Source organism: Symphodus melops (assembly GCF_947650265.1).
Source record: "Symphodus melops genome assembly, chromosome: 1".
Classification (NCBI taxonomy): domain Eukaryota; kingdom Metazoa; phylum Chordata; class Actinopteri; order Labriformes; family Labridae; genus Symphodus; species Symphodus melops.
In genome coordinates, this window is record NC_136691.1 from 34428411 (window position 1) to 34441622 (window position 13212).

Sequence of the window (13212 nt, forward strand, 5' to 3'; positions counted from 1 at the left end):
TGTGCTCACAGCCGAGTGAAGCCTCTGTGACTTCATGACAGGTGGTTATTATCTCAGGTGTGTGGAGAGCAGCGCCTCTGACCAGCCTCCATGTGAATGTGTTTAACATGCCGGATGTTTGTAATATTTATAACTGTTCTTATATTTCTGTAAAGTGTCTGTTGAGACTTTTTATGCGTGGTTTTATTTAAAGTGGAACACGGATCAGAACATTAATAAAACATGTTGAATAGCGGCCTCGTGTTTCTATTACTCTTAACCTTCAAACAGGTCGGTGTGTTTCATCGCTACACAGCGATGCCTGACATGAGTCATTTCATCGCGTTAGTGATGTCACAATCGTCGCAATCTGTCTCTCTTTAGCTGTCTTGTCTAATGAAAGCAAAAAGACATTAAATGCACTCGATGTTTGCTTTGACAGGAACAAAAACGCAGACAAACTCAACCAATGAAAGACGAGCATTTAAAACTGTTGCTGAGTGTCTTCCGTTCCGACACACCTGAATATTTAATGACAGCATCAATAATAAAATGAGATTGTGTTGATTTCAAGTGTGACATCATAAAGTATGGAAATGATGACAACCTGAGATGGTCGCGGGTTCGATTCCCAGTTCCTGCAGCAAAATATCCGATGTGTCCTTGGGCAAGACACTACTTTATTAAATGGGTGCGTGACTTCTGATGGACTCTTCAGCTAGCAGCCATCAGCGTGTGAATGTGGATTTGATCTGCCGTGTAAAAGAGTCGTCCCCTCTGCTGTGACCAAAACTATGAACTGAGACGTCAACACATGGTGGAGTGTTGTCACCGCCACATGTGGGTTTTATGGAGCACAACTAATATTTACAGATTTATCCAAAATAATCTGTAGGTGCAGGACCTGGGTTTAGAAAGTGTAAACAAAGGCCACACACGCACACAGAAGTCCTTTATCATGAACTTCTGGATGCTCCATCAAGTTTGAAGAGTTTTCTGTTACCATCTCTTCCTGGGTTTAACATGCACTCAAAAGTTCCCATGATGCAGCGGTGAAATAGCACACATGCTGAAATTGTACGAAATTGTTGGCAATGTTTAGGTACTGTTACTATGCCAACAAACGTGTTGTATTAGACCAGCGGTTCTCAACTGGTAGGTCGCAGAGCTGTTTCCAGTGGGTCGGCCATGTTTGAAGAAAAAGTCCATGAAGTGCTTTTTAACCACGTCTTCTGTCACATGCTTTCACGCGGCTGACTAATTAACGGCACCATCTTTCATTAAATTAATGTGACTGGTTGAAAAGGGTCCGAAATGTGCGTTGTGGATGTTTAATGGATGCATTGGTATATCCTGAGGATAAACCAACTGAAAACCACTAATTTACACCGTTTGCAGGACATTGCCAGCAATATCTGATAATCAAAAAAAATTTACATTACTATCCTATTGATGCTGCCCAGGAATCAAACAGGTATCATTACATTTTTACTAGAATCATATTAAAGTTTATATTTTAATTTTAGGATAACCCTCGTTTTTTTAGAGCTTCCAGCTGCTTCTCTCTGATCCGTCGCTCTCCGTGTTCTCCAGTGAGTCGGGTTCTGTTTGAGGTTTCTGCCGGTTTGTTTTTAGAGATTTACTGTATAATTCAATATATTAGTTAGACACTGCACACAGTGAGCTGCAGCCTTATGAGGTCTGAAGTGCATGATTGTGTGTATTTCTATGAACTTGTGTTGAGCAGCACAGGTGACACATTCAGGGTACAGCAGGCAGACATTGAGGCCAAATGGTCAGCCATCTTTATTATGAAACAATATTGGGAGCAGATCAAACAGCGGTTACATGGTGGTTGTTTTTGGCCACTGAAGTCCCTTCCCGTGTCCTGACACGACCCCGGAAAGCCTGCCCTCTCCCAGCTGCCATTCAAGGTGCTTGTTTCTCAGACCGCCTCCAGGAGCTGAGCTTCATCCAGCCCAGTGCTGCTGCTCCTCCTTCTCCTCCTCCTCCTCTTCCTCCTGATGGGGCTCGGTCCCTCTCAGCTGGGCAGCCGACAGTTGCCGAGCTGCTGGACTCTGTCTCAGTGTAGTGAAGGGCTCTGATTCTGTTTTAGGTGCTTCTACTGGGGGATGTCTAATTAACTCCACAGCTTCTTCATCATCATCATCATCTCTACATCAAGTGCCAATCAAACTATTCAAAGTGGAGAAATGATCGTGATGAGAAAAGGAAATGACAGGAGACTTTACTCATGCATGCAGATTGTGTGTGTGTGTGTGTGTGTGTGTGTGTGTGTGTGTGTGTGTGTGTGTGTGTGTGTGTGTACATATAGGCAGCTGAAGAGTTGGACCACTTGTTTGGAGTGTTTGGAGACTAATGTTTACTTCTTCTGCAGCACTTTCAGCAACAATTCAATTTACCCATGTTTGGCTGGCCGGTGTGTGTGTGTGTGTGCGCGCGCGCGTGTGTGTGTGTGTGTGTGGGGGGGGGTGGGGGGTGTAGAAGTGGTCAGAGCTCCTGTTGGGTGTCTTTAAACATTACTGATGATCATTTCTCCTGCTCTACAAAAATAAAATCAACCAATCAATCATGTCTATATGAGATCTATTGAACACAGGAGCTGTTTATATGAAGGGAACAGAAAATTAACACATGACTGAGTATTTCAATCTAACTCTTCATCTGAACATCAGCTTCCCTTAACTTTGCTTTTTTTTTCCATTTTCACATTAAGAAAAGAGTAGAAAGTTAGAAATGATCAGGGGGGAGGGGGCCGAGAGGAGGAGGAGGAGGAGAGAGGGAGGGAGGAAGCCGTCTGATCCACAGAGAGTCCTGGGTGTGGTGGGGGCTGAGGCTGCTGCTGCTGCCTGGCTTCAGCTGGGGGGCTCTGGGGCTGCAAAGGGGGGGGGGGGGGGGGGGGGGGGGGGGGGCTGGTGTAGGGGAGGATAATGAGTGAGGCAGGTGAGCGGGGGAGCTAAAGGATTATGGGTAATTGTTGGGGGGGGGGATGTGACAGGAGAAGAGGAGGAGAGAGAGACAGAGATAGGGCTACACGCTTGTCAGGTGATCAGTCCATTGGCCGCTTTTCACCATGTTTCTTTGTAAACTCTTCAGCGTTCTTCAAGAATTTTTTACGGTCCTTTGAGTATTCTTCTGCTAGGTCTGCCCGCAGGGGGTGCTCTGGCTGGGGGTCGTTGACCAGCGCGATGAGGGACTGAATAACTGCACCAAAGAGAGAGGGGGAGAGGGAGACACGGTTAGTGAGTGTGTGTGTGTGTGTGTGTGTGTGTGTGTGTGTGTGTGTGTGTGTGTGTGTGTGTGTGTGTGTGTGTGTGTGTGTGTGTGTGTGTGTGTGTGTGTGTGTGTGTGTGTGTGTGTGTGTGTGTGTGTGTGTGTGTGTGTGTGTGTGTGTGTGTGTGTGTGTGTGTGTGTAGGCAGGCAGGCAGGCAGGCAGAGAGGACAGATATGCTTCAACAGAGAAACTGAGGAGTTTTACACAATCCAACCTGCAGCCTTTTTGAGAGTTTGATTCCACGGAGACGTAACCAAGTGGCTCCGTCTGTCCTCCTGATTCTGGGACAGCCTGATATTTGTGTCCCAGTCTGTGTTACTCTCACGTTTTTTTCTAAGTTGTTTATTGCGCATCATACTGCATCAGCGCCAGCGTTACAAGGCGTAATGTAAATGGAAAATGTGCCTAAAAGTTTGTATATATTGCACAATAAAGGGGGAAAAAATACTGGGTGCCAGGGTCCGAAATCACACATTTGACTCACCGGTGGCGGGTAGCTGAGCGTGTTATATCAGCGCTGTTTCACGGAGTCTGATAAATGTGGACTTTTTCAGCAGGACAAAGTGCATTCTATAAAGTTGCCATAAACGCAGATTCTTAACTAAGACAGTGCAGAGAAACAGAAGCAGCTGCACTAAACAGTCAAAGCGACGACATGAGGTTTCTTTTGTTGGACAGCTCTCTCATCACCGGCACATATAGAGCCGTGTGTTGAGGAACAGGACACGGGCAGTAAAGACAGAAGGAGATTGTCTGCTTCTCACGTCTCAAACAAAAAAAAAACAAGAGACTGACTGATCAATCAGCCAGCCAATAATACGGACGATATTAGAAAATCAAGTGATTATCGGTATCAGCTTATTTTATCGCAGGTGGGCCAATATTACAAGATGTAATCACTTGTCTATCATTAGCAGTTCTCTTTGGAGCTGTCTCCAGCAGAGGGCGCTACACGGATCACAAGACGCACCGTCATCCTCACAGAGTCGAACGCTGATACACAAACACGCTCAGTCACTTTCAAGGAGAGGTAAACATCTTCTCTTCATTATTTAGATTTTACTCCAGTGTTTGAAAACTTCATTTGAGGGTTCAACACAATAAATGTGTGCATGTGTATCTGTTTACAGATTAAAGATGATCTCAGAGAGATATTTAGCCATATATTGGTCTCAGCTTGTTTTCTCTCCCTGACATCGACCCCGACCCCAAAACTACCTCATCAGTCGACCCACGTGAGGTAAGTGTGACGACTCGTTGTGATACCAAGAGCTTCATCTGGAAGGTTTAAATGCACCGAGTTATAACAAACACCGTCAGTGTCCACGCTTATCACCCTCACTGAACACTGTTCACATTACACACACACAATGACACACACCTTGGTCAGTTTTGGTGGCAGGCTTCCAGTTCTCTGCGCTGATCACAGGCAGACACACCTGGCCCTTCTCGTCGATGTTTGGGTGATAGATCTTTGTCTTGAATGTGATCTTGGGGGGCTTGAAGGGGTACTCGGTGGGGAAAATGATTTCAATCCTGAACGCACCTTTGTCATAAGGAGGGTTGTCCTGGAGGAGAAAACAGGTGTGTGGTGAGTGAAGGAGGCTCAGGACAGGCGGACGTGTCCACACACACACAGAGAGAGAGAGAGAGAGAGAGAGAGAGAGAGAGAGAGAGAGAGAGAGAGAGACAGAGAGAGAGACAGAGAGAGAGACAGAGAGAGAGACAGAGAGAGAGAGAGAGAGAGAGACAGAGACAGAGAGAGAGAGAGAGAGAGAGAGAGAGAGAGAGAGAGAGAGAGAGAGAGAGAGAGAGAGAGAGAGAGCGCATACTCACAGGAACAATGAGCCCCTGCCATGACAATAGGTTTGATTCCTCCACTTGAATGTTTCTGAAGTTTTTCATCCCAGACTTGCGAATCTCGTCAAGTTCCTGAGAGAGAAGAAAGAGCGTAGAGTGTTAAACAGAGTATAAAACAAAGTCCCGCCCCTTCTGGTGCCTTCTTAAGAGCAGGATGGGTTATTACTGAGCATCAACCTCACACAGTTCACTTCTTAGTTCCTTCTTGATTCACCAGTAACACATTCTTCTTGACTGCACCAGCAGTCTACACAGCACCTTCGTGTCCACCTGCCGTGTTTTTTCTGGGCAGGAGAGCGTTGGCTAAGCGTTCGCATGACCGTTTTGTGGGCCGAGAGACAAAAACGCTGCACGTCAGCTCTGTCTCCATGACAACAGTTTGTTGACAACGGCCGCTGTATGAACGACACGGCTCCGGTACTTTTTACTGCAGGTTTTAATTATATTTGAGATGGTTTGTTCCCTTTACTATGAGCATCAATCTGAATATTCTCACCCTCCTTCTCTGTCTGCATGATGAGCTTCATGATGACGGCTTCAATCAGACACGCAGCGAGGAGGACGTGGCTACAACACGATCCGTAGCAGACAACAATACTGGGAATATCTCCACCTTATCCTGGAGTTGCTACCAGATGAAGCCCGATACGAGTCACAATTCAGGCTTACTAAAATTAAATAAATATGAAACTGAAACGGCCAAGACCAACTTCTCCTCCATTGTTTTTGGTTGCCAAGGTGACGAGTACCGGCCTTTCAGCTTTGTGATTGGTTGGTTGGAGACGTCAGCTGCGCCTTTTTGAAAAGTTGAAAGATTCTTAACCTGAGCGCACGGAGCGGCCGCACAAGAACGTCAGAGCGTGCGTTAAAAAGGCGCTGCGCTTTTCATCCAGGCGGCCGCTTTCTGCTGAAAACGCCCTCTACGACGCTGGTGCTGAAAAAAAGCTTGGTGGTATCATGTCTGCCACCAACAACCACTGATTCAGAGCAGTGAAGATGATGACTTCTCTACTCTTTCAGGATTTATTTTACGGTTCGGTCGCTTCACGGCCTCACCAACCGGAGCACAGCCTAGAGGTCGTCACACGGGAACATCCTCGAAAAAAAATGAAAGGTGACCGAGTGTTTGCTGCTTCGGTTCCTCCCCTGTTGACCTGCCTAAAGGAAGGGCTGAACAATGTTGTCATTGCAATGTGTGCATGGGGCCATAGTCACATCGCAGGATGTGCAATGTCAGTCACATCACCTGTGAAAAGTCATCCGACTCGTGCTGCTTTTCTGTTTAACAAAACCTAAAGTTTTTGCTCATTTCCATAACGACTTGACGTAGAAGGTCTGTCGGATGTCACCATGAGGAGTCAAATCACATGCAAAGTCTGTATCCCCTGCATGTAAAAATGCACAGGTCACAGATGCATTGGCGTGATGCTGAAGACAGAAGCTCAAACACAGATATGAAATAAGTGTATTCCCAGAACCAGCATCAACTCGTCCCCGTGCTTTTTAACGCTGTGGTCACTGTTACAAGGCGGATGTTCTGTCGATTGCTCCCCGTCAGTGGCTGCACTTCCAGCGCACACAGTGATGTGTTATGTGAGTCACAGAAAGTTCGACACACTGAGCTTTGGTTTCATTAAACCAAATTTCATTTGTGTTGACTAAACATAACTGTACAGATTGTTAAAAAATGGCTGACGACTTGTTTTGTCTACTGTTATTAAAAATAAAAATGATTGATGATGTTTTACTAACATAATAAGCCACGCGTTTTTTTTTTGTAAAGTCAATGTAGAAACAAATGAGAAATTTAGCCGAAAAACCAATGGACTGGGTATTTAAACATGGCATGGTTATCTTTTCCTTTAATGCCGCTGTCGTACAGGAAGTGGAGATCCTTTCACTCAACCAACGGACTGCAGTGTTGAGCTCCATCTTTTAGGGACCCCAGCAGAACATTAAAAAGTAGGACGGTACGGGTCGGTAAATTCTCCAGGCTTTAGTCTCTGAAAACGCTGCGCCAAAGTGAAGCGCCTGGTGGAAACAGGGCTGAAGTAGAGGGGCGTTTCCTTTGGAAATCAGAAAGTGACTTCAACTAAAAAAAAAAATGTTTTATGGAAATGTGAATTGAGGTCTGCCAGCATGATGCTTATAGATATTTGTTCTAATGTCATGTATCTCCATGTCAGAGAGACAAAAGATCTTGATGCCAGCTGTTTCAGAGATAGTTCAGGAATATTCTGAAGACTTTTCTAGATGGAACGGTCTTCTTTAGTTTCAATGTTTCACCCATGGTGCTTTATTTACTTGTAATTATTGTTTTTAATTGATGCGTTTCCTCTTCATTTGGTTATGTCTTACTGTTTTATTACTACATTGTTGTGTATATTATCGTTGGGCCACATGCATGTTAGTGCTCTATAAATAAACTGTATCATCATTAATACTATGTTATTATTAGTTTTATAACAACACTGATACTAGCAGTATATTGTCCTTTAAGATTCTAACATTGGGGTCTGATAATAATAATCATCTAATGTATCCTGCTTTAGCTTAATGCAATGAGCCGAGTCTCTCCTTTGACTTCTTAGTCACCTGTTCATATTGTGAACAAAAGTCTGTTTATTCTGAACACAATGATGTGCAACAGAAACGTTAACCCAGGCTTTTGTTTTGACTTCTTCTGCTCCGATTTCTGGTTCTGTTGTTTGTTCAGGTAAAACGTTCTGCAATGAAAACTCTCACTGACTGACACACAGCCAAATGTTATGACAACACATTCATGACTATACAAACTTCTACATTTTACAGTTAACTTTTGAATGAATCAACAAAAATCTGGTTTATCAATAACAAATAACTTAACAGCAGCAGGGACTTTTACTTCCACGTGTGCCTTTACTTAATCCTACTTTCAGTTTTGTTCTTTCATTCAGCAGTCTGATCTTTTTCTAGAGTTGTCATACCTGAATTGTACACTTTGATGCAACAAGTCCTTCAGAGCTTTTCTCCACTTGCAGAAGATTACTGAAAAATAAGAGTCAGTGTATGGAGTGTACGTATGTGCACAGGTGACACTTTTGGGAAAACTGGCCTGCCTGCACTTAAAATGAGACGAGATCAGCACATTTATTTATTTATAAAGCTCTTTTAAATAAACTTCCTCGATATCTCTCAACTGTGCTTTGTTTTAACAGCACTAACCAAAGTACACGCTCTCACTCTGCAGGTTCCAAGAATCCACACAGAGTCAGGACGCTCTGCTTTTAGTTACTCTGCAGCACCTGGAATTTGCTTCAGAGACATTTTAAGATCAACACATGAATAATTTTGGGTCACTTTAAAGTTGTAATTTCTGATTTGGTTGATTTTAGCTGTTCTTGCTTTTTAACACGTTGAATAGTTACCTATTACTTTTAACATATTGTATTGTCTTGCCGTTTTGAACACTGACTGCACTTTCACTTTTTGTTTCATTCCTTGCTGTTGCTTGTTTTATCTGTATCTTGTACCATGGCACCATTGCAAATGACAGTTCTCCCTCAATGTATTTTGAAAGGATTTTAATAAAATATATGATGACATAAATAAACGACTACTACGTTTTCTGTATGTTCTTCTCCGCTCTTTTGTTGGCATTGTGAGTCTGTTAAACTACCCCCCCCCTCACCCCCCACCTGGGATAGTGTCATACTGTGAGGTGCATAGGTGTGAACAGCCAGCCAGATCAGAAGAATATCCAGAACTCCTGAAGTGGTCGAGATGTTTTCAGGTGTACACATGTGAAAGCCCCATCAGGAGGACAACCAAACATGCAAGGTTTGGTTTTAAATTCACGATCTGTAAACCAGGACTAACAGACTGAGAGTAAGGTATGTCGTCGACGACATGCGTCATATGAACTGTTTAGTCTGTTGCCTCCAGATAACTAACCAGCAAAACATACCAACAGATTGACAATGTGATATGAATGCGAGAGTTGTTCCCTCTCACATTGCCACACTAAATAATGTGAACATTAACATGACCATTAAAGCAAAAGTAGTGAAAGTAGTAATATACTTGTGCAGTAATGCGTTACTTTTAAGTAACTAGTTACTTTTGTGATATAGTAACTCTGTTACTTTTTAATAGTAGTAATATCTGTCCATTATAGTGACACACTAACAAGGTTTAGACTCCTAATGTAAAAAACAAAACGGACCCATCAAACCACGCAAAGTGAAGTTCAAAGTGGCGTTAGATTCGTCAAGTAAAACGATTTAACACTTGGTATTTATTGTAAAATAAAGCCCCAAACTGCCATTCGCTTAAAAAAACAACAGATATTTAATATAAAACTACAAGACTACAAAGATCCTGCCCACGAAAAAACGTGGCCAAAGTGTTTGTGCAATTTAGACAGTAGGAACAATAAATCATATTTGTTGTGGTCGTATAAAACATACGTCTTTTTTGTTGTTTTTTAAAAAAGAATCATATCTTAGTTAATAAATATGTTACCATGACAACTAGTTGTGAATAGGTTCATAGATCAAAACTTTAATCACATGTTAACAGATAACACGGAGCACGCGTAATGTGTCATCTCCACTTTACCAAACGTCACTTAACTGATAGACGTCAAGACACATACACAGGTGTAATGGTGTTTTTTTTTTAAGGCAGACATTAAAAGGTTTAACCTGTATGTGTGTGTGTGTGTGTGTGTGTGTGTGTGTGTGTGTGTGTGTGTGTGAATACTAGCCTCTCTTCAGATGAACCCATCCTGCTAACAGTTAGCATGAGGCGCTAACAGCAGGTTAGCTGATCAGTAAATAATCTGACGCTCTTCTGCCGTTTAAATGTAAATAAACTCTCCTGATGATAAACACATTAAAACATTACCGTCGTCGTGAGTGGTGGAATGAAGCGGGAGTACTTTGGCCGTGTTGTGGCGGCTGAATGTGGACTCTCCGGCCTGGTTTTTTTTTTACCGGTGCTTGGCTATCTAACGGGGATATATTCGGTGGGCTAACGTTAGCTGGCCAGTAGTGACCTCTCCTTTTTACAAAGTTTACATCTAAAAACAAGAATTAAACGGGTCTTCAGGTAACAACATCATTCCATAACGACTTATGAAGAGTCTGAAAATGTCCACTAGCCGCTAATGCTAAATACTACAGACAAATAATACGGATAACGGAAAATAACGGGAACGGGAGATTTACCTTGGCCAGCCTCCTGCTCGCCGCCATCTTGAAACTACTGTGTGTCCCAGCATGCACCGCGCACGGAATATGGGTCTGGGTCTGCTGTGAGGATGAAACGTGCAGACAGCGACCTCTTCACTATATTACAACAGATTATATATATGTATATATACATATATATATATTCTCTTAAATTAGTATGATATATATTACTCTTAAATTATTAACAATAATTGAAAAACCTGATGTTTTGTGTCAACCTTATTTCTTATATATCTCAAATGTTTAAAATTTTGGGATCATGAAAAACCCTACTCTTATTTTTTGCTTAATGTCAAACGTTGTGCCTACTGTTACTACTACCGATTGTCATGTTTGTTGGTCTATTTATATAACAGGGCTTATCTTAGACATGGTTTCTACACAGTTTGTATTTCAAAGTTAGCTCTGTTTTATTTTCTCATCTTTTATTGTAAAAAAAATGTGTTTTGCCTTAATTTTAAGTGTTTCATTTTGTCATTTGAAAATGATGTTTAGCCTATATTTATGGAAATACAAATCAAATACAGACATAGATTTGAAAATTGTAACAAACAATATATTTTGGCTTTAAGAATAAAAGAAAGAAATTAAACGTTTATAAATGCTAACAATACATAAGAATAAAAATAACAACATGTAAGAATAAAAAACCCTACGAGACACTAGAATTAGAAATTTCAGCGGTATGATTTATGAGTATATCGAGCATAGTACAACGAGTAAACCACAGTCTCACTTGAAGCTATAACATAAGTTCCTCTCAGGATTCGTACCTGCTACCGTCGAATTGCTTAAACCCAATCCCGTTTGCGTTTCCACAGCCACCCGTGCCCTATTTGGTAGGCGGTGTGTAAGCCGGATGACGATAGCTGCAATATAAATCGTCATATGATAGCATCTAACCGCTAACTAATAAATTCAACAAAGGAGAAAAACGCTACACAAACAAAACCAACGCTGGAACACATCCAGCAGTTCATCTACTCTGTCATTGGCATGTGACTCTTTATTACAAGAACTCAATCAAGCTTTGTTTCAGAGAAGGCTGTGTGCCGCGGGAGAAATACAGACGTAAACAATCAGCTGTGTATTACAGTCAATGGTTTAAAGTTTAAACACGGCTGAGTGTTGTTTACCGACGTAACACAGGAAGTGACGATTCTTTCAACCAATCAACAAACCGCAGTGTTTAGCTCCACCTTTTCGGGTCGGCTCCACATTCTTGGCACCTCTACGGAAAGGTCCCAAAAAGTGGGACGGTACGGATCGGTTATTTGGGAATCTTTCCTGGGATTAGTCTATGGAAATGCAGCAAAATGCGCGCCGTACCGAGACCAACCGAGCCGGACCGCTTGGTGGAAACGGGGCTTAAGTTTGAAAACTATAGCACTTTTAGTTTTTGAGATATCAATTTCAAAACCTGCTTTAATTTATATTTAATATTTTGAAAGTTCATTTAAAATCACTCAAACATGTTTTAATTATTGAGCAAAGCAAAAGCCCTCACAACACATGACCAAGAGTCTGCGAGTTAGTGAGTAACTTGCACGTTTTCTCAGGAGTTGAACCCAGTATCTTTGAGTTTGGCGGACTTGCCATCAGACTTTATGCCACAGCAAAGATAAAGTCTCAATATGCACTATCACTAATATGCTACATAAACCAGGGGAAATCAAGCCTCGATGTTGTTAAACAATGACGTCACCAACAGATGGAGCAGCAAGGACACAAACTGCAGCTTTTTACCTGGAGCTGACTTTAAAAGTAAGTAAACATTGATTACTAAAATCAGAGTCTTCTGTTCCTGACTTGATGACACATTAAGATGTTCAACTGTGATATCATATTATGACTTAACGAGCTAGCGTTAACGCACTACACCTGTGCACACGTGTGTGTGTGTGTGTGTGTGTGTGTGTGTGTGTGAATCAGAAGCAAATGCTATTAAAAGTCCGTCCAGCATACACAATTGAATGTTAGTCACACAATGCTTACTGTTAACAAAGCGACATGTCAGGTACAAATAGTGTCAACAAGTGAGTTCACATCCTGCATCATAGTTGACATACAGTGGTGTTTTAGAGTGCAGAGTCATTTTTGTCACTATCATGACAGTTTACATCTCCATCAGTTAGCATATCATGGATGGAAAGATGAAAGAAGCAGTTCAGAGCCAGTGCAGGTGTTCGATATGTTGTTGCTCCTCACATTAAGGCGAATAGGATGCAGGAAGCTCAGAGGAACTTGTAGTACAGTATATGCTGCATGACAGTAACAGTATATAGTAACCCAGAGGTGAACAACACATTGCAGTGTATTGAGGTGAAAACAAGCTGTTTTTTGTATACTGTTCTGTTACACTGACTTATCCATTCTTATTCTCTGACAGACCGAAAGGAGTTTCCATCAGAAAATCACAGCAGAGGATCCACTTCCTGTCAGAGCTTTATACTCAACTCTCAGGAGGATTTACACAAGTGCCAACTGGACATTCAGAACTAATTCTGTTACTGAGTTTTGTTTGCCAACGTAACACAGGAAGTGACGATTCTTTCAACCAATCAACAGACCGCAGTGTTTAGCTCCACCTTTCGGGGTCGGCTCCACATTCTTGGCACCCCAACGGAAGGGTCCCAAAAAGTGGGACGGTACGGATCGGTTATTTGGGAATCTTTCCTGGGATTAGTCTATGGAAACGCCGCAAAATGTGCGCTGTACCGAGACGAACCGAGCCGGACCGCTTGGTGGAAACGCGGCTTAATGTACCTTTTAGTTCATCCATCTGTTTCCCTCGTTTCAGGCCTGAAGACCCAGCTCATGACAACATGAAGAGTTCTCTTGCTG

At 42.4% G+C, this 13212-nt stretch overlaps 1 protein-coding gene and 1 long non-coding RNA gene across 2 annotated transcripts; one reads left to right on the forward strand and one right to left on the reverse strand.

The window, feature by feature from the left end:
• Positions 1-1522: 1522 nt before the first annotated feature.
• LOC306825428 lies at positions 1523-3017 on the forward strand. Its single transcript, XR_013779262.1, has 2 exons — positions 1523-2276; positions 2315-3017. It is a non-coding gene; the product is annotated as an uncharacterized lncRNA (long non-coding RNA).
• ube2l3b (ubiquitin-conjugating enzyme E2L 3b) lies at positions 2570-10451 on the reverse strand. Its single transcript, XM_079346183.1, has 4 exons — positions 10345-10451; positions 5111-5206; positions 4656-4842; positions 2570-3204 (listed from the first exon to the last, which is right to left on the reverse strand). Exons 1-4 carry the CDS (start codon positions 10369-10371, stop codon positions 3050-3052), a joined length of 465 nt encoding a protein of 154 aa, XP_079202309.1. The 5' UTR covers positions 10372-10451; the 3' UTR covers positions 2570-3049.
• Positions 10452-13212: the final 2761 nt, after the last annotated feature.

Excerpts from the sequence above, each read along its gene's own strand:
- ube2l3b (XM_079346183.1), bottom strand. The coding sequence starts at position 10,371 with ATGGCGGCGAGCAGGAGGCTGGCCAAG. Across the intron at positions 5,207-10,344 it reads CGAGCAGGAGGCTGGCCAAG|GAACTTGACGAGATTCGCAA; the intron begins GTAAATCTCCCG and ends CTTCTCTCTCAG. Across the intron at positions 3,205-4,655 it reads TGCCACCAAAACTGACCAAG|TTATTCAGTCCCTCATCGCG; the intron begins GTGTGTGTCATT and ends TCTTTGGTGCAG.